General features: G+C 36.8%; 2 protein-coding genes across 2 annotated transcripts in view; both read right to left on the bottom strand.

Annotated features, from left to right (window-relative positions):
* Window positions 1-24281, bottom strand: part of LOC101310880 — a 1534871-nt gene that overhangs the window by 1171772 nt on the left and 338818 nt on the right. The gene's annotated exons all lie outside the window — the stretch shown is intronic.
* Window positions 15893-18288, bottom strand: LOC101315210 (9-cis-epoxycarotenoid dioxygenase NCED1, chloroplastic-like). The gene has a single exon (XM_004293482.1). It carries the CDS (start codon window positions 18178-18180, stop codon window positions 16351-16353), a length of 1830 nt encoding a protein of 609 aa, XP_004293530.1. The 5' UTR covers window positions 18181-18288; the 3' UTR covers window positions 15893-16350.

The following is a 24281-nucleotide window of genomic DNA, read 5'->3' as shown; positions in this document are numbered from 1 at the left end:
TTTTTCTGTTATTGGGAATTTTGGTTGGATTTGTGTATTTTACTTGTTGAATGTTGAATGTATTGGTTAGTATTGGTTACTGTGACATTTTTTTTCTTGTATTACTGAGAAGAATCATTATTGTGGTAGTTATATTATGTTGAATATTGAATGTCGGCAACAATGAAGATGAAATGGAAGTATGATGTTTGTTGGTGGGCTTTTATGCATTTGGGGGGCGGTAACGGGGTTTCTAGGGTCTGAAAGTTAGTTTTTAAGGGTTAGAAACCGAGTTTCTACAACATTTAGAGCCAATAAGTTGATTACTGGGGATCAGTAACTGAGTTACGGGGGTTTACTGGGGTCACTAATCGAGTTACTGGGGATTACTGGGGGTCAGTAACCGATTATTGGGGCTTAGTAACTAAATTTTTTAGGTCAGTAACTGAATTTTTGGGGTCAGTAACCGAGTTTTTGGGGTCAGAAACTAAGTTCCGGTGATCGGTCGCCGGAGTAACTGAGTTACTGGGGGTCAGTAACTGAGTTTTTTTTTGTCAATAACTGAATTTCTGAGGTCCATAACTGAGTTTTTTGGGTCAGTAACTGAGTTCCGACGATCGGTCGTCGGAGTAACCAAGTTACTGGGGGTCAGTAACTAAGTTTATTCGGTCAGTAACTAAATTTCTAGGGTCAGTAACCGAGTTACTGGGGGTCAGTAACCGAGTTTCGGCGATCGGTCGCCGGAGTAACCGAGTTACTGAGGGTCAGTAACTGAGTCCGGTGACCAGAGTCTGGAGTCTGACGACCGGTGTCCAGAGATCCGATGAGCTGCCGACAAAGTCTTTTCTCTCGCTCTCTCTTACACTTTCTCTCTCTAAGCATATATATAAAGATCAAGGGTAAAAATGTCTTTAAAATATTATTTTATTATGAATTTAATAAAGATTTTTGTATTTAGGCACAAATAAGTCTCTTTTTCATTTAATTGGGGTCAAGAATCTTATTATCATTGGAATGGGCTTTAGTTTTCAAATATTTGGGAATTAGGGCATTTTCCCAATATTTTTTCCTCATAATCTGAGCCCACCAATTTTCTAGTTCCTTAATAATTTTCCAACCAAATTTGGCAATAGCAGCATTATTAAAGTAAGCACTTGGGCAGTTAATAAGATTGAAAAAGATGTCTTTGATGTGTTTGTTGTTAGAACTGGTAACAACTCCCAATCACTGATATAGTTTGACTGACCACTGCGGAAATTATTGAGTATATTACATGGGAGGAGTACAAAAATAAGCAAAAGTTAATTGGAGATGCAGAGGATCAAACCCTGTGCCTCTCTCATGCAAAGCGAGCGCTCTACCATTTGAGCTACCTTATGTAACTGTTGAAAGTGATCCAAGGTTCTTTGTTTATCTTAACCTAAGGTATGTAAGATTAAGTGTTTGAACTGTGTATTAGCCCCATTTTACGGCATATTAATTGAGTTTTGCGAAATTGAGTCTAAGATGCAGATTATATTGATTATCAATGATCTGTTATTAATAAAATCTCCAGGGTTTAAGCTCAGAAAGCTAAGACAGTCTTTGTACGAGTATGCAGAAACTCGAAAGCATAGTCTAAATGTATGAACTATGAACTAACCTTAGCAGATGCATTAAGATGGTAGAGAGATGAACCTAATGATGAAGAGGAATTGCACCAACTCATGGTGGATGGATAGACATAGCTGATTTGCGTACTAGGTTATTAGTTATTTTCTTTTGTAATTCTTTTTTTTTCCTTAAAAGAAATTGAATTTATGATTGCAGCCTTCAATTTCTGTTGGAGATTGTGGATCTGTTGGTTTCGGTGTGCTTTCAAACATGAGATGACGATGATGGACTACCCTATAATAAAATCATAAAATCTTCATCTATCACTAAAAGCAAGAGATAAAACTCCAACGGAATTATTGTGTAGTTACTTCATGTGTTGTATCCAGTACTCAAATGATACTGGTTTAGTTCCTTCATACCATATAGCCAGGCTTCCTATCAAATCCAGATTTTGAGACCACTACATCCAAATGAATCCTCATACTCAGTGTAGTCCTTACATTTTGCTAAACAAAATACAGTGTAATTCTCATACTCATATTTTGCTTATACTCATACCAGTGTAATCCTCATACTAATCCTTATATTCTCTCTGTATACAGAATAAGTACATTTGAGATCCAAACACTAGTCAACAAGAACAAAATCTTTGTGAGTGGCCAAAGGCATTGACTCCAAAATGAAGGTGGGGAATTCAATTTGGTTGATATTTTCCCACTAGAGTCGTCTATCATCATAAAGCAAAGGATTATTTTAGCTACATGAGTAAAAAAGATGCTCTTTTAAGCCTTTAAGAAACAAAAGCTAATATTCCGTACATCTTTTGCGAAAAATGGCAGTGGAAACTAACCCATTTGAGGCAAGAAAACATCATTATTGTACGCCTTGTCTACTGCAAGCTCTAAATTTGCATCACCATCATGACCAAAAATTCAAAGCATCATGGAGAGTCAAGTCAAATTGATCAAGTTGGTTTCTCTGTATTCCAGATTGACCCTCATAAGCTTGCTCTTTTCTTCCCTCAGGGAATATATTCCATCATATGTCTGCCAAATTGTGCAAACACACAAGTGACATTATAGAAACAGAAATTATCCATTGTTTTTCAGCATTTACAGGCTTCAAATAGTGTTTTAGAATGCAGTGTTTCACATCCTCTCCTTGAGGAAGAGAGGCCTTACATGGGAACAAGAGTCTTGTTTGGTAGCCAAGGATGACTTGCCTGCTCCTCCATTGAGGTTTTCCTGCTCTGTATTCATGGTTCAAAGCTCATGTTTTGGCCAGGCAAGCATCCTGGCTAATTTGACAGGCTCTTGTTTCTCTTGCTAGGCCTTCTCTTCTTCTTTTGATACACCGATCGTCTCTGCAAGATTGGATAAATCATGGTTATCAATTTCATCTCAATTCGCATTCTCATTCTTAATCCACATGGTAATCTGGTCTCATTATCATGGTTCTGAATCTATGTTAATAGTAACTGTGTATTCATACTAGCAGATCAGACTTCAGCTCCTCTCCATATCCTGCAGCTCATAACAAAGCTGAATCAAACAGTAGGTAGGCTAACAAGTATCAATGATGGAGCGCATCACGTCGACATCCTCTAATGTAAACTCATTCAGAACTCATATTTCTCACACCCAGGTATCAACTTTTCTTGACATACAGATATCATTTTATCTCTCAACTAGTGCTGTTGCTATTTTAAATACTACGTGTAACTTCATAAATTAGACATGACATTATTGTAAACCCGTTATTAGATCATTCGTTAAGGATTTGCGGTCTCATTGTGAGGGAAACATGTGAATAAAAATAGGATGATCGATCATATGATATTCCTTGTGTTCTTTTCTTTTATGTTTTAATGAGAGATGCATATAAATAGGAGTAAAATTGCTCTTAAGATTATAGTTTGCATCTTATATTTTGTAGCACCGAATAATTTTCTTCTTAAATGGTTAGGCTATCTAGTTGAGGTATTGGGGGAAACTATATGTTACGTGATATACATGATATCATAATTTGTATTCATTGATTTACCCTTGATTTATATTGGCTCCTGATGAGATTCGGTGTTTTCTTGGTATGCTCAAATACAACTATCAATTCAGCATAATCATCCTCATAAAACTAATTGCACACAAAAGTCTTCATCCAAATCTTGAAAATCATTGGAATCCTTCTCAAAGAGTAGACAAAATTCCCCATTCATAAACCATCGGATGCGTCTTCAACCATAAACAATGACTAGATATTGAACTTAATTATCATTAGAAACTGAATTACAAAGCGCACACTACAATAAACCAATAATCATGTTGGTTTGTCAATAGCTATCCAAAAAGGTGATCATGATAGATAAGTTGAACAATGAAGAATCAAAACATGTTGTCTGATGAGTAGTTTGTACGTTATGTGATAGTACTTCATTATCTAAATGTGTATGATGAGTAGTTTATACATTTTATAATACTTATATAATACAAAGAAGTGAATAATGGAATACTTCATCAATACAGTGCATCATTTACCAGGCATAGGAAACTCTAGTCAAACTCTACCCCCATGGCTGCAGAGCGCTGAGACCTGATAGGCCTTGTTAGTCTGATGGTCCGACATGTAGGCCTGCTATGGGTGAAAATGGACTTGAACTTGGACCTGCATATGTAGGTGGTGACACAAGGCCAGCCAAGTGGAAAGGCTCCTATTTGCCTACTCCATAATTTTTGTTTGTTTTATGGCGGCCTCCACATTATTTGGGTCACCACCTTAAAAAGTATCGATCTCAACCCAGATTCTACCTTCCACCGGTTGAAGGAAGCCGGTCTCCGGCATGGCTAAAAGTGACCCAGGTCCTAAGCTTGGTCACCGGCTTGACCTAGGTCGTGACCCATGACAAACCGGTCTCTAGTGTGGCCGAAGACAAAATTCATAGTGATCTCGATGCCGTGTCTCACGATTTTTTCATAATTCTAAAAATTTCGGAAAATCATATATAACAACCAGTTTGTGTGTCCGAAAAATTCTCTGAATATACTCATGTACTCGTTGCGTCATGAAAATTCTGAAAAATGTTTCTCATCAAATTAGCGAATAGTGTCGTGAGTCGTGACCTAAACTAAACGAGCAGAACTATATGTCCAATGGTTGTGAACAATGTCTTGACGCAATAATACCCAACATGTGAACTTGCTCTAAGAGTGTTGAATGGATCCCTGGATCCAACCATAATAATTATCATGATATGTGATTTATCTTGATTTATAGGGAATGTCTTCAGTAATTTAAGAATGCTAGCTACAACATCATACCCTCTGCTTCAGATATCTTCTAACTTGTCAGTACTGATAATAATTTTGCTTTTGCATGTGTGAATTATTAGAATCATAACACAACAATTGCCAAGTGGATTCTGCTTATCATGTAATTATTCATACCCAAAATCCAGGAAAGGAATATCCTTGCACCAATTGTTGCTATTTAATTGTGTTCTAAATCTGCAGCAAAATCTACCCATGTGGAAGGTGGTTGGAGCAAAATATGAACTCCCCCAGATGGCACTACACCGTATTATAAGTTTATAACATGCATGCCATAATCTTATGCCTGATTACTTAGTGTCATCTTTATTATTAGGTTATGCAATGTGAAGCAGATACTCATTATAAATGGAGAATATATAATCTACTTATGATATCTTTGTTTCCTCAAAGTAAGCATCATTTTTTTTTAGAGTATCAATGACGGTATCCTCAGAGGCTTTCAAGGCCCATAGACTAATCTGTGTCAAGTGATCATGTCAGAACGATTCCTCCCCCTAGCCACCAAATATAAATTGGATTTAACTCTAATTAGCTTCAGCTGTGATTTGAACCTGGGTATGGGGTTCCATAGCTAGACTCTTACCAACTCGACCACATATGGTGGTTATTAAGCATCATCTTTGGTTTTACCTCTCTAATGAATTAAATTGTTTTTTACTCTAGCTTGAATACATAAACTCAGTAGCATTTGAGCTCGACAGTGAAGAGTGGAGTGTTTGTTCTCCCCACAGATCTTTAACATCTCAGCCCCTCTCGTAAAACATGCTTAAACATGTCCTCATGGAACTTGTCCCTTTGCATATGAGAGTTAAATACAAATGAACATGGGCTTGCTGTTGTATCTGCTAGCACAGAGCTAGAATAGCCACTTGTGTTATAATTTTCTTATTAATGTGTCCTCCTCTAATTAGATTGATCCATATGCATGAACAATATCAGCATAAATATGGTGGATGCATGATAGCAAATTAAACACTGATGATTTCTGGGAAGGAAGAAATGCTTTGTTGTTGTCTCCTAGTTGGTCCTGGAATATGCAGCTGTTGCAGACATGGCGCCGCCTAATTGTGAGTCTAATCAAATCCACGTGAGGGGAGGATCAATTGGGAATTTGGTGGGTTGGCATTAGATTTTTTGACACTAATCAGTAGATATTTTGATACGATATGTTCTTGGGGGAAAGCTTTGGCTTTTTGCAGTGGTTTAAACGTGTTTCTTCTTCTGCCTTAAATCTGGGATCTCCTCCTATTTGTGAAATTTTTAAGCAGCTAAGTTTCCAGCACTGTGTATGCTTTCCACCCATATATAGGAGACATATACAGTTGGAAAACACAGGGTCCGATCTGGATTCATGAATAATTTCTAAACCGGGTTACTTTGAAGTTTGAACAGATTGATATGCCGTGTTTGTCATTACAAAACAATCATGCATGATATGCATCAACGCTTGCATGCCAGTTTTGTGTCATTGTCTCGGGGTCGATTTGTGGAAATCCGAAAATACTTTAATTACCTTACATCATTATCTCTGGAAACAAATAGATCGAACACTTTATATCCTAATTTCCGTTTCTCCAGAACAAAACAGGTAGCTAATGTCAGATTCTCGTGCATGGGCCTCTCCCGCACTCCCACTGAAAATGACGCTGTATATTCTCCAAGACATGTGTCAACCGAGCTGAGCATGCTCAAGGGGGCCATAGCCATAAATCTCTATCATATATCTAGCTGCATCTTCTGTACTAATATTCTCTTATGTAAATGTTTGCAAAACTAATGACACAGTAGTAGTGGCCCAGACAGCAATCGGGATAAATGGAGCCACTGGCCGGAAAGCAATGTGATCGTGATCTATTAATGAGTCAAATTCAGAATGTTCATCATCACCAGCAAAAGCTAGCTATATAGCTTGATCAGTTTTCCTTGTAGATATCGAGTTGGATAACTGCATGATGGCCCTTGATGGGTGTATGAGTATGACAACTGATATTTATGCCTGTGGGTGCAAGAGATCGATGTTGATGCCTAAAATTGTTCCACATCAGCTAGATGATCGACCTATATATAAAGCTTAGCATGATGAAGCTGGTATACGTAGTAGAATAAAATCCTAACCTGAGATACAAATGCACTTTGGAGTTAACAGGGTCGGTTTTAGAGATCGATTACAAAAATATTTGATCACTCAAAGTTCACATTCTCCTCGTTTCATCGAAAAAGACGCACATCCTGACATCCACCTCACATTCATCAGGGTCTGCTTGAGCTAACGTACAGAGCTTATATTATGGCAAAATGCATGTTTTTTTTTCTTCTGTTTGTAAGTATATGATGCATATATTGTTGAAACGAGCATGCTCGCTTCAAGTGCAGAAGGGGCGCGCTTTTGTGATTGACCTAAAGCCGACGTGGACTGAAAGTTCTAGCTACTTGTGCCACGTTAGCTGCGTACGTGCTCATAATTTGCATGCCAATAAAACAGTATGTTTTTTCGGTTTTTCCAATAAGTATTATGGAATATGATCCATTACGTTCCTCGTTTTTGGGAGGAAGATATATGGGTATGACGATTCATACAGGTTGAACGCCAACGACGATATGTACAGATCAGTTGCCTGCCTTCATTGCAGGGTCCCTTGAGAGCTTGAAGGGTCGAGATCCGACGACATCTTGTTGTTCTTCATTTTTCTTGAAGGGTCGAGATCCGACGTCATTTTGTTGTTCTTCGATCACTCTTCTTCAAACAAGAAATATGGGTATAAACTAACGGATCGTCCCTCCTGAAATCTTGGTTGCCTATTACTAGCTTGTTCTATAATTAATATCAACTACGGTGGAATCTCATGCATTTTCGGCTCCAAGTTGATAGGAGATCAATGTACGTGTTCATACAGAAATCTCGCACTAGCTAGAGGTATGTCTCAAACTACATTGCGCCCTTTCGGACTACATTGCGCCCTTTCGGAGAATCAATTTCATAGTTTCGCGCGCAGCAGATCGATCTCTTATATCTTCTTCTTCTTGTTGATTGTTATTATTGTCGTGTTGTTGATGTTGTTATTATTGTCGTGTTATATAATAACAACATCAACAACAAGAAGAAAAAAAAGAGAATATATTCTCTCTTTTTTTTTTTCTTTTTCTTAACTTCGACTAGAGCAATTGCCCACAAATGCTCTCATATGTCTTAACTTCGATTCCTAGCTCCTCATACGCATGCATGTATATGTAGCGTCAATGTAAGATTTAACTGTCATAATTTTGCTGTATACATCTTTACGTACATAAGGCGTAGTTATATAGATTTACGTCGGTGGGATAATTGAGCATGTTAATGTATTACATCCAATATAACAAAGATATGACCAAGAACATGGAATAAGAGCGATCGTCGAGAAGACTCCTCTATTCAGATCGATGTGTAAACACATTACACATGGCACGTAGCTCATGATGATGAGTCATTCAGTCTTGCTCATCACCGATTCCAGGAAACATTTCTTTGATGATCAATTTTTTCTTTTTTGATTCCAGGAAACATGGTTTTCTATTAAATCTCGTAGCCGTTTTTTTTCCCTAATTTTTTTTTGTTGTTGTTGGCATGGGTAGATTCAAGGAATTTGGTCCAGAAGAACAAACCCATACCAAGTACGTCAAGCTATCAGAAAATACGTGATCAAACTGTTGAGTCGATCGATCTCACCGTAAACATGAAGGAGTGAAGGACGAGTACTTTGAGCAGTCATCGGTCTCAGACAGAAAGGTACATATGGCCTAAGGTTTACTCGACACCGCATTCATACTTCGCATGTATACACATTTTGTTCCATCCAAACCAGTCGGTGGGAATTTCTTCTTCAATAAAATTAAGCAGGTGACAGCTTTAGTTTGTTTAGAACAAGCTAGCTAGTTCTGGGCCATATACATATCTATGATTCTATATATACATGCACACACACATTCGATCGACTCGATCTCCATGTGTGGTGGTGAGTGATGATGATGGTGGTGATTATACGTATGCCTTAATCATGCAATATAAACAAACGTGTGATGCCGCAAGGTTCGTGATCTCATTCTCGTGCAACTTAGGTCAAGTTTGTGCACTGATATATGGACGCCGGGACTATATTCAAAATATATGTACCAGTCAGGCATGTGTACAGTATTGTATTATTATAGGGTATTTCTGTTTTGAGCAGTAGTATGTCATTCTCTCGTTATAATATTTCCCGAGAGACCATATGATGCTTGGGTGACAATTAATCCCGCGTCTTGTTCATGATATGATCATCATACATTAAGGTCTAAGTTAGTTTGGTGGATGAGGGTATCTGAATATATTAATAGTTGACCGACCAAAGGCAGGAATCACTTTTGTTAATACTATTGAGTTACTTAAATCCTTTTTTGGTTTCAGTCGTCGACAATGCCATCATTACTAGCTAGTTAAGGATATGAAGACTAGGATAGAGATTGAGATTTCTTTTCTAGGTTTCTTATATTTTTGCTTATCCTTTGCTAACACACCCGAAAGTTGGGTAATGGAAATGGAAGTGATATTTTTAAGAATAGCCACTCCAGATTTGCCCCACTTATCCTAAGCTCATGTCCGATAATTGACTAATGAGGAGCCAAAATGGAAGATTAATTAAACATTTGCAACATGAGCCGTTTACACAGGTAGCGATCGATGAACTCGATTACTAGAACGACTAGGTTTTAGTTTTGACATGGTGACAGTAAAAATGGTAAGATTTATCGAGAGTAAAGTTTATACAAACTTAAGGGTAAATTAAAACTAAAAAAAAAAGAACTTAAAGGTAAATTAGTAATCTTAATATATACTAATTTTAAGTCGGAATGGAAACATAAGATATCAAACTGATATTTTAAAAACTTGATATACCAAAATTTATAAAGAACAAAGTTTGTATACCAGTCAACGAATTTCTCTAAACAAAAAGGTATATTATACATAGTTAGTGTCTTAGTGGTTAACTAGAAGTTAGAACTCATAACATCATAGAGTTCGTCATAGTCCACACATATTTCCAAACCTCTAATGACTGACTTAAGGAACACTCCTAAACTTGATCGATGTTTGTTTCCTCCAACCCACCCACGCACTCGTTTAATTTATTAGTTTTAGGGTTTGTCCAGAAGTGTATACTCTTCTTCAGTGAGAAAACGAGGACGTGTTTGCTGCTGCCACACACAGGTAGCTAGCTACTTGAAACTTGAAACCAATGCCAGAGAGAGATTCGATTCCCAGTTCCAATTAGTAGTTTGATCCCAATTCGATTCGTATTGCTGAGATCTGGGCTCTTGTCAGGCAACACCTGCCTACCAATGGCGGCCACTGTCGGTCTCATACACGACCACCCCTCCTGTCTTTTCTAATTATTCGTAATTTTTATGTATTTCTTCGTATGCACTTTTTCGGTTTTCTTCTTCTTCTTCTTCTTCGAGTTTGACTGGTTTTTCATGCATCACATAGATCCCAGCTCGGACCGCTTCTTTGGATCCTAGTCCAAGCTGGCACGTGGACTTCACGTGATTTTCATGTGTGTTGAATGAGAGCGCATGCAAGGACGTTTTGAATTTGGTCACTTTCTTGAATGTGAAGTCCCATTGTCCCATTGTCGCATATGCTTTATTTCATCCCAATTTCAGTTATCTCATCACCATCAATAAATACTACAAGTTCTCAATTTTTATTTTTATTTTTGATTGAAAGTTCTCAATTTCTTTAAACAAAAGCATGTGTAAGTGACGTAATTTTTTTCTTATTTATAATATCTCATCACAATAATCCGCTCGATCCGAATTTTCAAATAATATATCTAACAACCTAATAACACGTACATATATGGTACACAATTGTAAAATCCTATACTATTCGTTAGAAAGTCTGCCCCTCAGTTAGTCTTCATTTTAGTAGTCCTTGTTGGAAAGAAAATCGCCTCAAAGTTTAAATACGTCAAGGATCAAAGAAAATACATTATTTTGAAGAAAGGAATTTCATTATGTTTTTCCTTTGCTTACCAAATAATAAGGGGATTAGCTGAAAAGGTTATATTTGTTACATACAACCAAACGTTGAATTACTTTTCCTTACATAGCAAGACATTTTGTATGAAAACAATTTAACTATGTTTTGTATTTTGGACGTACAGAGGGAGATCGATAGTCATTTCCCAATACCATATAAAACGAAAACACAATTACGTTAGTCAGTCATCCTGCTAGCTCATATATCCATCAGTATCTTATTTATTGTACTCGAAAAACAGAACAGATCTTTATCTTCTAATTTACTTATAAGAATATCTCACCATCTCGTTGTTGGCTTCCTGGTGTTGGAAATGGCACATTTCTTAGTCCTCGCACCAGTCTCCCAGTGACATCTTACGAGTTCCGATCAAAGACTGACAGAGCCAATACTACAAAGCCATGTCGACAGCTACGGTTTCCTGATCGAGTATACAAGAGTACAAGTTACAGCTGCCGCTCAATCGATCTTGAAGAAGAACTTTTGTGAAAACCAAGTAATTTTACAGGTCGAGATCGAATACCAAGTAATGACAGACAGACCCTCACAAGCTCGAAGCGTTTTATTTAGCTAGCTTTCCATATATGACATGCAAACTAGCCAAAAGAAGAACTATTTAGAGGGATTAGTTGAAGACAACCAACATGTGTGGACTTGTGACCACTGATAAATATCAACCCAGCTGCTTGCTTCGATATTTATTGCAGAAGTTTACGACAAAATTTACGGCATGATTGAAAGTTTTGAAATGTGTATCTTTTACCAAAAACAAAGCGAACTATATGATCTTGCGGGCATGAAGTTTTAGATTCTTGCATCAGTGTCAGTACCTGCTACTTTAGACTGAAGAAGAAATGTCAGGTCGGCTAGCTATGCACAAACCCTAATCGTGATATTCTGTACTATATATTAACATACCCTCTCAAATTAAGCAGCTGATATACACCATGCGTATATGCATTTCAAACATGTCGGCAGTCTACTAATTAAGTACTAAACTAATTGAGTAGGATATGACAAATTTTTCCTATAATCTATTTGAAGTGCAGCTTAATTTAGTCAATTAGGTTCTTCGATCATCTGGAAAAGCTAATGATAGATCATATATTTTGCTTTTTTAATATTTTAAATTTTCTCTATCATTTTATTGAGGTGTTTTTGAAAATTACGATGGAACTTATAACATTTCAAAACACACAAAATTAAATAATTTGTTAGAATAATAAAATAACTGCGCTGCGATTACGTAACTAGATCCATTTGTAGATTTACGTGAAAATAATTACATGAAAAATGTTTTCCTTAGTATCAAGGAATAGTTATGTACCTAAGAATATATATGTGTTTGACATGTAAATTTGTCTTTTGATAATACTAGTTCGTTAGAGCATCTTTAACAATGCTAACCATTTTGCAGTCAAATTTTAGTCAAAATAGCTAAAAAATCATTTTGGCTAGCTAAAAATACATCTACATCAGTACTCTTTGTTTCAATTAAAGTTTGATTTCTATTATTGATTAAATAAATTAAATGTGTTTTAATATTATATAAAATGACTTAAAAGGAACACATTTAATTAACATAAATTATAGAGAGCCTCATCTTGGTAGCTATATTTAGCTAGTGAAAGCATCTTTACCAATGCTAACCATTTTTAAATTAAATTTTAGTCAAATTAGCGAAAAATGTCATTTTGGCTAGCGATTTTTGAGATACGTATGCATCAATGTTCTCTATTTTAGCTAGTATTAAATTAATATTATTCTATAAATGAAGATTAAATAGTTTATATGTATTTATATATCACATTAAATTACTTAAAATGAATGTATTAGATTATAGAGAGTCATATCTCACTAGCTACAGATAGCTAAAAGTTAAAATAGTTAAACTTTGGCTAGTCTGCTAGAGCTTCTAAAATACCCAAAAAACTAAACATGATATCTAAAATAGCTAAAAAGCTAAAATAGAGAGTCTGATAAAGATGTTCTGAGATAGTTAAAAGTTAAAATAGCTAGTCACTTGTTAGTTTGCTGGAGCTATTAAATTAAAATTGATAAAAAAACTAAACTCGCTCTCTAAAATAGCTAAGGGGTCAATATAAAGTCCGTTAAAGATGTTCTAATAAGCTTATACCTTACATACGTAATTGCATACCACCCAAATCCAACTAGCAATAGACTCCATATATACCAATGTACCATCCAAATCCAACTAGCTAACAAAGGAAGTGGTGTGGTTAGTGAAAGCATCCGATTTTGGTATATTTTTGTGCACATAGATGAAACCTCGGCTAGCTATTGGCCATTACTCCAATGTTCCCGTAGCCACCTCACTCTTCACCACTTCTACTAATCGGAAGTGGGTGCGTCATAACAGCACTACCAAGCTACTACTCTCTATTTTGAAATTCATCGATCGTGAGCATACTCGTTTAGGGAGTTTGGTACAATCGATGATGATCATCCATATTTAGTAGAGAATATAATGTCTTATCGATCTAAACCAAGGGAAGAGTAGTTCATGGCCATCCAAATAAGCACACATTAACAATATTAGTGATCGACATACATTTCTTTTGGTAATTAACTTGCAGCACTACATATGATCCGCATAAAGAATACCAGCTTTTTGTTTATAGAAATTCTAATAGTAATAATCATGAGCAATATAACACAAAATAATGAGTTGACTTGTGTTCCTTTCTTGGATGGGATTTTTTTGTTTCCTTTCATAAAGTGAAAGATGATAATGATAATCATGATCATCGACTACGTAATTGCGACTTTTGTCTTAGAAAAATAAGTGCTTACCAAAAAGACGCAATGAAATTGCAATAAAAACAAGTGACCGGCTCGACACAATTCATTCGAATCAAACTATTGATTGATAATTAATCATGTCAGTTGATATGTTAATTGGATATTTAGAGTTTAGGATCCACGGCTCTATTCTATAAGTGTAAATGTTTGAAAAGTAATGTACGTGTTCATTAACACGTTTGCTTACTTATAATGCATGGTGTTGAATGATTGTAATCAAATTCATGTGTTTATACCCGGTACAATTTGGTTTAGCGGTATAGTCTTCTCTTGTTAAGTGGGAGGTTGTGAGCTCCACTCACGAACACGAAGTGATCATCGAATACGTAATTGCGACTTTTGTCTTAGAAAAAAAAGTGCTTACCAAAAAGACGCAATGAAATTGCAATAAAAACAAGTGACCGGCTCGACACAATTCATTCGAATCAAACTATTGATTGATAATTAATCATGTCAGTTGATATGTTAATTGGATATTTAGAGTTTAGGATGCACGGCTCTATTCTATAAGTGTAAATGTTTGAAAAGTAATGTACGTGTTCATTAACACGTTTGCTTACTTATAATGCATGGTGTTGAATGATTGTAATCAAATTCATGCGTTTATGCTCAGTACTATTTGGTCTAGCGGCATAGTCTTCTCTTATTAAGTGGGAGGTTGTGAGCTCGACTCATGAAATTATAATATTTGAGTTGTTTACCTGATTAAAAAAAAAAAAATACATGCATTTACTAAAGTGCACATGAATGAATCAAAATGATTCCGATAAAAATACTCATGATGAGTTTATTAACAAGTAAGTAATCGGATTGGTCTATGTATCACCTCCTTAATTATTAAGAATCGGTTTATGAATACTTAGAGATTTGATTACGAAAGGAGAAGAATCGACTTAATTATGAAAGCGATATTGATTTATTTCATATCTCATTTTATTAATTTGCTTCCGATTCATGATTATCGTTCATTATAAGTAAGTACACGTAACATCGATGTATTACAAAATAGTTGGTCGAGTCTGTTTTGATGGCCTTTGTACCTTAGCTACTACTGTTTCCGGAACTTGGAAGCAAAAACCTATTGGACCTTCTCGACAAACCTCTTACGATAAAGTTAAGTGGGACTTTTTGTTCCCCCACCCAACTTTGCTGTAACTGTCATTGGCCATAAACATCTTTTGCAAAGTTATGGCCAGCATTGATTTTGCGGCAAAATATGAATAATATGAATTTTTTGTTTGATTCCGTATATAGAGAAATAATTAAGGGAAATTATACATATATATAGCTGCATGTGGGATTTCACTATCGCATTAACTTTTTAAATTGGCTTTTGCAACATATGAACAAATTCAGAAACTATTCCATATATACTCCACATCTGGGGAGGACCATGTTATCGACGTCATGTGGTAGCTCATCATCCTTAGAATATCGTTAACAAATAATTAGTCTAATTGATAATGTGACATAGCATTAGGGTTTATTTATATCTATCGCTATTATCTATCCTTTAATATATGCACACGTACATACACAAATCTGTTATGACAACTAACTAATTAACATTGCGCGTCGTATTTTGTAATTATTGAGGTAACTCGATCCATTAATGGAGCGAGAGATTAGAAATGAGGAGGTACCACACTACCACTATTGTGATATAGTATGTTTATATATATATATATATATATATATATATATATATATATATATATATATATATATATATATGTTTTTTTCTTTTTTTGAAATTTATCGGGTATTATATAGGATAATAGTTAGTGAGAATTTATGAAAATTAAGAACTGAAGATTGGCCCCATTTATTAAATTTGGAACCATAAAGTGAGACATTGATTGACAAATGTTTCGTCTTTCCTACTTCCATGAATCACTTTCTGTTTCAACCTTGTTGTATAGTATGCACAGTTGATCCCTTATGAAAAACATGACTTCCAGAAAGTAGATTTGTAAAGACTATGGTCTTTTGAGTCTTTTCACTCTACAAGCTAGCTTTAAGTTTATTTGAGAGTTTTTAATATAATTTAGAGTTGTATTGTTTCGCACGTAATCTAAGATTATTTTAGAGGTAATTCGTAAGTCGAAATTGTATGTGTAATACTATTTTGGAATTTACCAATTAACCGAGTATCAGCTTCGGTAGAGCGCTACATTTCTTGAGCAAGCTATTAGAGTTCCAAATTTGTAACACAGATCGATCACAACACGATGAAACAAAACCATTTTAAGGCAGAACTCTGAATATTTACTATTTACAACAGAGTAAAAAGATGGAGAAGAAGGAAGAAAGAAACAGAAACCAGCTGAGCTCAAAAGGTACCTACAGTCCAAAAGCTACAAGCTGGTACCTGATCGATCAAAACCTTATAGCCTAAAAAAGCCTACCAAAAAACAAAATGGTGGTTAGGGTTTTTAAATACTCCAGGAGAATCCGGGGACCTGTCTATCCATCCCTCTGGTAAATTTCCCCTGATCGTCGTCAACCCCTCTAATTTTTTACCAACCAAAGACTGTAATAATTCCATCCTAGTATGTTCTCCAGCTACTGCTATGCCTGGTTTTTCAAGGCCTTGGAGTCTATGAACGTGCCGTGAAATCCATACGGAACTCTTGACGGTAACGTCACAGTGGCTTCCACCTTCAAACTCACGGCGTTCACAATCTGAAGCTCTGACTTCCACGTCTTCTCGTCGTGAACAAAGCTCAGAATATAACCTTCATCTTCTTCCCCAGTTGAACTCGAAGGAAGGAAGAAAGGCTCGCCACCGAACTTCCTGTCCCCGTAAATATGTTTTTTTACTTCACCAGTAAAAAGATCTACCTTGGCGAAACCAGAAACTTTGGGCCACGGTTCAGCAATGGCGAGATAAGCATACCGAGTCTTTCTACCGAGCAGGTTCCGGTTCACCATTCCCGCCTCCAAGTTCACATGATCCGCCTCCTCGGAAATAATTGGCCTCCGCTTCGACTCGCCGGTTTTCAAGTTGAGCCGGATTTCGGACAACACACTCTTCAAGCTCTCATCACACTCGTTAAATATCGAGTCCGCTGGAGTCATGCATGATCCGATCACAACAACCTCGTCGGACTCCGGCTCCTCCCACGCATTCCACAAGTGGAAGCAAAAGGTGTCCGGCGACTCAACCCAGATTATGTCAGCAGCGTTAGTGGCATTTTTGGCAAGTATTCCAAACCTCGACTTCTTATTCTGATCATAGATGACCGGCGACCCGCCGGTGATCATCTCCTGCAGCTTGAACACCACCTGCTGGTCGGGAATCACGACGAAGTTTTCTGTGATGGCGAAGTCGTGCATCATTGTGGGGGCCGCCAGAGGGATCTCCACGTCCGGAGACTTCTCCCCGTCGGCGGAGAATTGAAAGTATTTCAGGTAAGGCTTTTTCACGACGTCGTAGCTGAGAGTGTGGAGGTGACTGGATACCGGGTCGACTTTCGGGTGGGCGATCATTGTGGACCCGAGTTGGGTCTCGAAGTCGTAGCGGCCGACTGTTTCGAGGTCGCCGGAGGGTTTGATTCGGACTTGGTACGGCATGTCGTCCTCGGACATGGCTAAGAGGCGGTCGTTGAAGTAGACTAAGCCGGCGTTGGCGACTCCGATGCCGTGGCTGGGGTCCACAAGGCCCAAAGCGCCGCGAGCGTAAAACAAGGCGAGACGTGCGATTCCGGAGTGGCCGTGGAGCTCGCCTATGGCTTTTGGGAAAACGGGTCTCCCGATTTCACGCTCCTGGACCAGCCTTTGGGTTTCAGTGAACCGACATGCGTAGCTGGCGGCACCGTCATTGATGCTAACGGCGTGAACCATGCCGTCACCGTCGAAGAAGTGGTGCCCCGCGACCGGCTCGTGTAAAGGGTTGGCGCCGTTACGGACGTAGACGCCGCTAATGCATTCGGGTATGGTACCGGAAACAGGGAGTGAATGACGGACAGGTTGCTCCGGAACGGGAGCAAAGTTCCCGGCGATTTGGACACGTGGGTCGGCGGTTTTGGGGAGAGGGCTTCGGCTCTCACGCGAGACCAAAGCCCCCTCCAACATGTCCAAGGCGGTGGAGGCAGCTCTCTGGAGGAAGTTCCAGTGTGGAGGTTGCTGTGTTGTAGTTGCGGTTTTAGGCTTTGCGGAGGGTGATGAAGTGGCCTCTTTTGTAATAACTTGCTGATGGTATGGCTGTTTTGGGAAGTTAAGAACTGAAGGAGACTGGAGAGCCGAGTGAGCAGTGACGGTTCTATTTCTGTTCAAGGCGACGGATCTTTTGGTGAAGCTCATGTTTAGTAGTGAAGAAGAAGAAGATGTGGAGGAGGTGGTGGAGAGGTGGTGAGGTATTTGGGCTGTGTGAGCCCAACTATTCGAAGCAGTAGCCATAGCTAGCTAGTGTGTTTTTGTGACTATGCACGCAAGGTGTTTTATGTGTTTTGCCTCGCAGAAATATTTGATTTCTTTGAAACCAAAAGAGGGAGAGAAAGAGGTAGAGATAGAGAGCGAGTGAGGATTGGGGAGAAAGGAAGAGAGGAAAATGAGTATAAATAGAGTTGGGGGGAGCGAGTGTGGAGGCCTAGTCATTGGTTTTTTTTTTTTTTTTTTTTGTAATAATTGGATTGGGGGTCCTAGAATTAGGGACCAATGGAGACGCATAGGTTGCATGAAGAGAGGGATTGATGCCCACAAGGCCACAAAAGAGTAAAAAGATGAGAGGTTAATGACTAGTAATGGAACAGTGACCCACTACTAAGTGATCGATCATCGATGTGCGCCCTATTTTTTTTTTTTTTGGTTGCTAGTCCGCGTCCCTCCCTCTATAGGGATGTCTCACCCCCACCCACGTGGCCGTTTTCTGCTATCTTTGCACCACTAAATCTCGGTCAAATCACTTGTCCCACACGCTTCACCCCCTCCCTCACGTATCATCGATCATTGCTGCAAATTCTAGGGCTTAGGCAAGAACAAGAGCGATTGCCCTTCTGCCGAACCAAGTCTCGATTCACCGACAAAGAAAAATTGTTAGAATATGTCAGAGGGGAAAATGTTTACTTAACTGGTTGATATTTCTACTAATTACTTTCAAAGTATCTTGACCGATTCTTATTTTATTTTCGATTTATACTTTCTAAAGACTTTAAATTCTAGTTTCGTCTCTGTTTAGACATGATGCATTGTTATCATATCCTAATCTCATACGGTTATATAATGAGGATGATAATGATACATGATGATTGAAATCAAAGATGACCGAAATAAAAAGGCACTGGTGACACAGTCACAAACACACAAGGCATACCTGTTTTTTTGTGTTGCATATTTGAGGCCTTGTCATGGTCTATAGCATGCTCTCTATCAACATCCATGGGGACCCTATGTGACTAGCACGTTCCTAACCCATTTCTATTTGTATAATTTTGGTGCCCAAGTAACACATCCTTTTAATTATTCCATCGTATCCCTACTCTTTTTTTTTTCTTTTTGTTTGGATATAGTAATTGTTACGATCATTATTGTCTTTATTGTTGTCTTATCATATATTTTGTATGTATTTCTTCACATGAAGCAATAGTATAGTACCCAAAAAAAATATCTCAACCGAATTCCCTCATTATATGATCACAACCGCCATCGTAGAAAAATCTTTCATATAAGTTTATTAGGAAAAAATAAAATTAATCTAGAATTTCTTTTCAATGCCATTCGGATATAGACGAATATATATATAATTGCGACAGATATCATATACAGTACCAGGTCCCCAGTTTAATTGCCCGAAATACATGGCAACATCTACATGCCTCATCTTATTTTCAGAGGTCCCCGTTGTAGCTAGTATTATAAACTTGTGATGTGAGAAACTATCGTATCGACTTTCGCAGACAAGTATAAACACAAGATGCATATTTAAGAGAGTATATTCATTACACGACGTGTATGTCTTTACATACATACATGGATGATCAAGATTAGAGGAAATAATATAGAAATATAATGGTCAAACATATGAATTGTTATGAACGGTTAAGATTGTGTCGTATAAATACACGTCGTGCATATAAAAATTTCCAGCATATTTACATACATTAGTTGTAGATAGAAGAAAATTTGAATCATATAAGGTGGTTAGTTTGGTATATGTATGATCTTGGATGTTAGGAATTATGTATGGAATAAAACATCATGGAGTACTATATATATCCAAACCAGGATGGGTGGACCGATCGATCTATATATCAAGCTCCGTTTTCCGTTGCTGTCCAAGATCAAAGCCACCGGAGGTGCTGTCGAGGGCCATCGGACAAAGAAGCATGAAAACGATGGCTGATAGGAGCCGGATTGGATTATTTGATTGGTCTTCGCCTCTAGCTTGGTATATGGTCGATATGCAAGCATTGGAATATCTATTATTGCTGGAGATCATGAAAATAACTGATACGTACTTGAAAACCTAATCCAGCAGAGTTGTTATATATTAATCTCCCTTCTGATGATCTCACAAGCTTGTGAGAATACTTGACGTATTGATGTGCGTCTGTGTCATTTTCTTACGCAGAACGAATTAGCATGCTGGTTTTTGCATTTGATATATATGGAAAGAACCATGATTTTCTTCCTATGATTCTTTTGCATTCAAGCTCAGCTATATATGACAGTTTGTTTCTGTTTCTCATGAAAACGTACACGTGGATAGAAATCTAGCTAGCAGTTAGTTATGTGAACGTATTGTTTACCTACTTAACGAGAACAAAAAGCTGGTAATGACAGTTGGTTCGGTGAGATTCACCTCCTCTTTTTATTTTGTCATATTGTAATTGTAGTAGTAACCTTACGGGTCTTTCCCAATTTCGGTTTTCCTAGTTTCGTTTTGTTTCGTTGTTATTTTGTTATGAGAGGTTTTGGTCTAATCCCCCTCTCTTGATTGTTTTTTTTTTTTTTTAAGGCATAAGAGTGTTAGGGGTCATTCATTTCTCACTCATATTTCAGCCGAAAAAAATAAATAAATAAATAAATAAATAAATAAATGAGAACAAAGAGCTGAACCTTTCAGAGCTTGAAACCGGCCACATGATTTTCTCATCATATATTAAACCAACAATTGCAAACAAATGAAGTTAGCAAGTTGTTGCAGCTTGTTTGGAAATTTATAGAGAACTTCTCTCACGGCAAGCTCATCATCTGAACTATAGTCGACCTGACAGTGACAAATTAAACCCCCAAATTACTTGCTTCACAATTAGGGAACATGAACAAATGGTATCTGAATTAATCTGTGATTCCCATACAGTCTCTGTTCAACGTCTTACAATTGAAGTTTTCCAAACTTCAAATCAACACGAGACTAATTAGAACTAACTAATAATTAAGCAGGAAAAATTTTCATAGATTATATTCAATTAGAAATCATAGAGATCGTAATGCTGTAATTGAGAAACTAATTAATTAAGAAAAAATATAAATAATTAGTGCATATACGTACACAATTACGACTAGATCCATATAAACTCTATCATGAGTCACGACGTACTTCCTTTTATACGGCGACTTGTTCTGTTGTTCTTCATTTCATTTCCTTTTAATTAACCGAAAGGTACTTCCATAGTAGCATTATATTACGGATCAAATTATAGTTTAGAGAATGATTTCAAAAAGCACCACCTTGGATAAGGGCTTTACGCGCTTGTGTTTAAAATTAATTAGTCGAGTGGATTACCCATAATCATTAAAAAGCTTGTGATAACTGAGTTTAAGCTGGACAAATCAAATGTTGCCAGTCCATAATTAAAGAGAATAAGCCATGTATTATAACATAAACATGTACCAACAATTAGTTTATGGATGGGTTAAAGCTCCTAATTAATTATTCATTCTAATTTAGAAGTTGGTTATTGAGGAAGTTGGCAGTTGGCACATGGAATGCACCATGATCAAGAACAAGAAAACATCTTGCGGAGAACTAAGAACATTCGTTACCTAATGCAGTCATGACAGATAATCGAGGGGTTTCAGATCAAAGTGTGTTCATGTTTAGTGCAAGGCAGAGTAAGCAATTGATTTTGAATTTTTGAGACGTAATTGGATCGCTACGCAATGAAGCTAGCATACACTATATATCCAACTTACTCTTTATCTTTCTTCTTGTGCATGGGACGTCGATTTTGAACTTAATCTTGGCCATCTCATCTCATCTATATAGATACGGATCACTAAATTATTTATACTTTTTTTTCTTTCTCATTCCGCTAATCTTAAGATAAAATGACATTAGACATATGACCTCTTTAAAGGTTTTCTAAAAATTAACACGTCACAACGACTTATGAAAACGACGACTTATGAAAGTAAAGCATGCATGTTGATAAAGACTTTAAAGTTGAAAGAAATTAACATTGACTTACTGTTGTTTGTGTTAAGATTTTGATGTTGTGGTTCATTTCATGTCTTGAAGAAGATATAATTAATGATGGTGGGGAGATTTGAGAACTAGTGGTTACTATGGTTTGGATTTGGAAATGATCAGTGTAGGAATCTACAATTTGGTTGTTGTTGATGTTAGAATTGTTTACATGTATACAGAAGATTGAGCTAGAACATGATTGATACCCACCTTTGAAAATAAATATGGTGAACCATATATCCATGGTTTGCTAAATATGTATGTATTAATGTATACATATATACATACATATATACAGATTTTGAGGGAGCTAGTACGAATACAGAACAAAATAAAATAGAATTAAAGAAATTAAGTAAGTATATATAGAGTTTATTTCCTAATTATTTTCATATAAGCAACATTTTGCTTTCAACTAGCTAGTGTTCCCTCGCTCCTTGGCTATTATGTTAACCAAAGATTGACTGTGTATACACTCGTAAATCTCTTCAAAAAGAAAACATCGATCAAGTAGGTAAAATTTGCATATCACACCTAATTAGAGGCAGTAATTAGTTTTATAATAACAGTCAATTTCCAAAGTAGTCTGGTAATAAATATGATTATGTATGCAAATAAAATGTTAGGTATAATTGGAGAATATATCCTGCCCAATTCTTTTCCAACCCTTTGTAATCTACTTTGGATTAACAAAATAATTAGACAATATTTCTGGCTTAATCAAACCGAAGAAAACATACAAACAATGACTCGCCGGAGCACAGTGTGTGCATATTGGGATGCAAATCATGTGGTCCTCTTTGTCTTTGTTTTGCTGATAATTAAAAATAATTGTTCCGGAAAAGAATAATGAAGAGATTCCCCAACTGATCCGACTGACCGGAATAAACTACCAACTGCCAAGCCATACCTAACCCTAGCACTCCACTAATCACTTAATCAATTGATTAATGTCTAATCAATGTCACAAAAGTGATCCTTAATTCTATTTTAATTAATCCAGTACTCATGTTTGGAAACTTTGTGCTAACTACCGGGAGGTGGGGCTTCCCGACTGTGAGTTCTGTTATTAATTTTGATCTCTTTAGAGTTGGTTGTTCTATAAATTTTTTATTGTAATAGTTTTTTAGCTTTAAAAAAAAAAAATTACTATATTTGAACTAACTCCTTTATTTATTCCATTTCCTTTCATACCCTCCTATATATAAAGCAGGAAAACACCTGATACCGATCGTATATTATTTTATCGATCTATCTAATAGTGGTTTTCTCTTAAATATGAAAATTCAAGGATATTTTTAAAATCTAGACTTGAAGTCCAACAGCCTATGTGCTAGAAAAATGCAGTCAAATTCTTCTAGAGAAAAAAAAAACAAAAAAATTTCAAACAATTAATTTGGTAGGAAAATAAGCGAAAATGATAAGAAACCAACGTTAGACCTTAGTCAGAAAGTTGTTTGGTATGAATGTGATTTGAGAAAATGTGATTGAATTTGGTGGCACATGGGATGTTATAATGCATGGAACATGGGTTGAATTAGTTGTTGGGAATTTGATCTCAACAAAGAGAATAGTATCCTTAAGCTTTACTGTGGCATGGAAATTGTGCAAGTATATGGTCACATTTTGTCCCCTAATTATTGATTCGGAAAGAATGCACTAGAAAAAAAATATTCCACGACATATATATGGTTAGATTCTATGTCTGTAGGTGACTAGGTGTGTTCGAGCAAATCACGTAATTCTATGATCCAGAGTTTTATACGTTAACTACATTCTTTTATATGATGCATGTAATTAGACTATATTCTTATATATGTTAGTTTCCCACTACCCAAAGTGTAATTGAGTCTCTCTGAGTTAGCTGAGCTTCCACTTAATTTAACCTCTGGTTTTTCTGCATGTCGTGGTTGTGTACAAGAATAACCAACAGATCTTTTTGATTGATTCATTAGATCTCGTCTTGGTGCATGAACCATATGAACTGGTATCTGGGATTGAATTGGCTAAATCTCGTATGCCAGCAATGTGTACGTTCTAGCTTCATCATCAGTGACGTCGACGACGGAGCCAAAAATTAGAAATGAGT

The sequence above is a fragment of the Fragaria vesca genome, linkage group LG3 (assembly GCF_000184155.1).
Source record: "Fragaria vesca subsp. vesca linkage group LG3, FraVesHawaii_1.0, whole genome shotgun sequence".
Lineage (NCBI taxonomy): Eukaryota > Viridiplantae > Streptophyta > Magnoliopsida > Rosales > Rosaceae > Fragaria > Fragaria vesca.
Note: the sequence above shows the minus strand (reverse complement) of the source record. Positions and strands in the feature narration are given on the sequence as shown.

Coding starts and splice junctions, on each gene's coding strand:
- LOC101315210 (XM_004293482.1), bottom strand. CDS start 18,180: ATGGCTACTGCTTCGAATAGTTGGGCTCACACAGCCCAAATACCTCAC.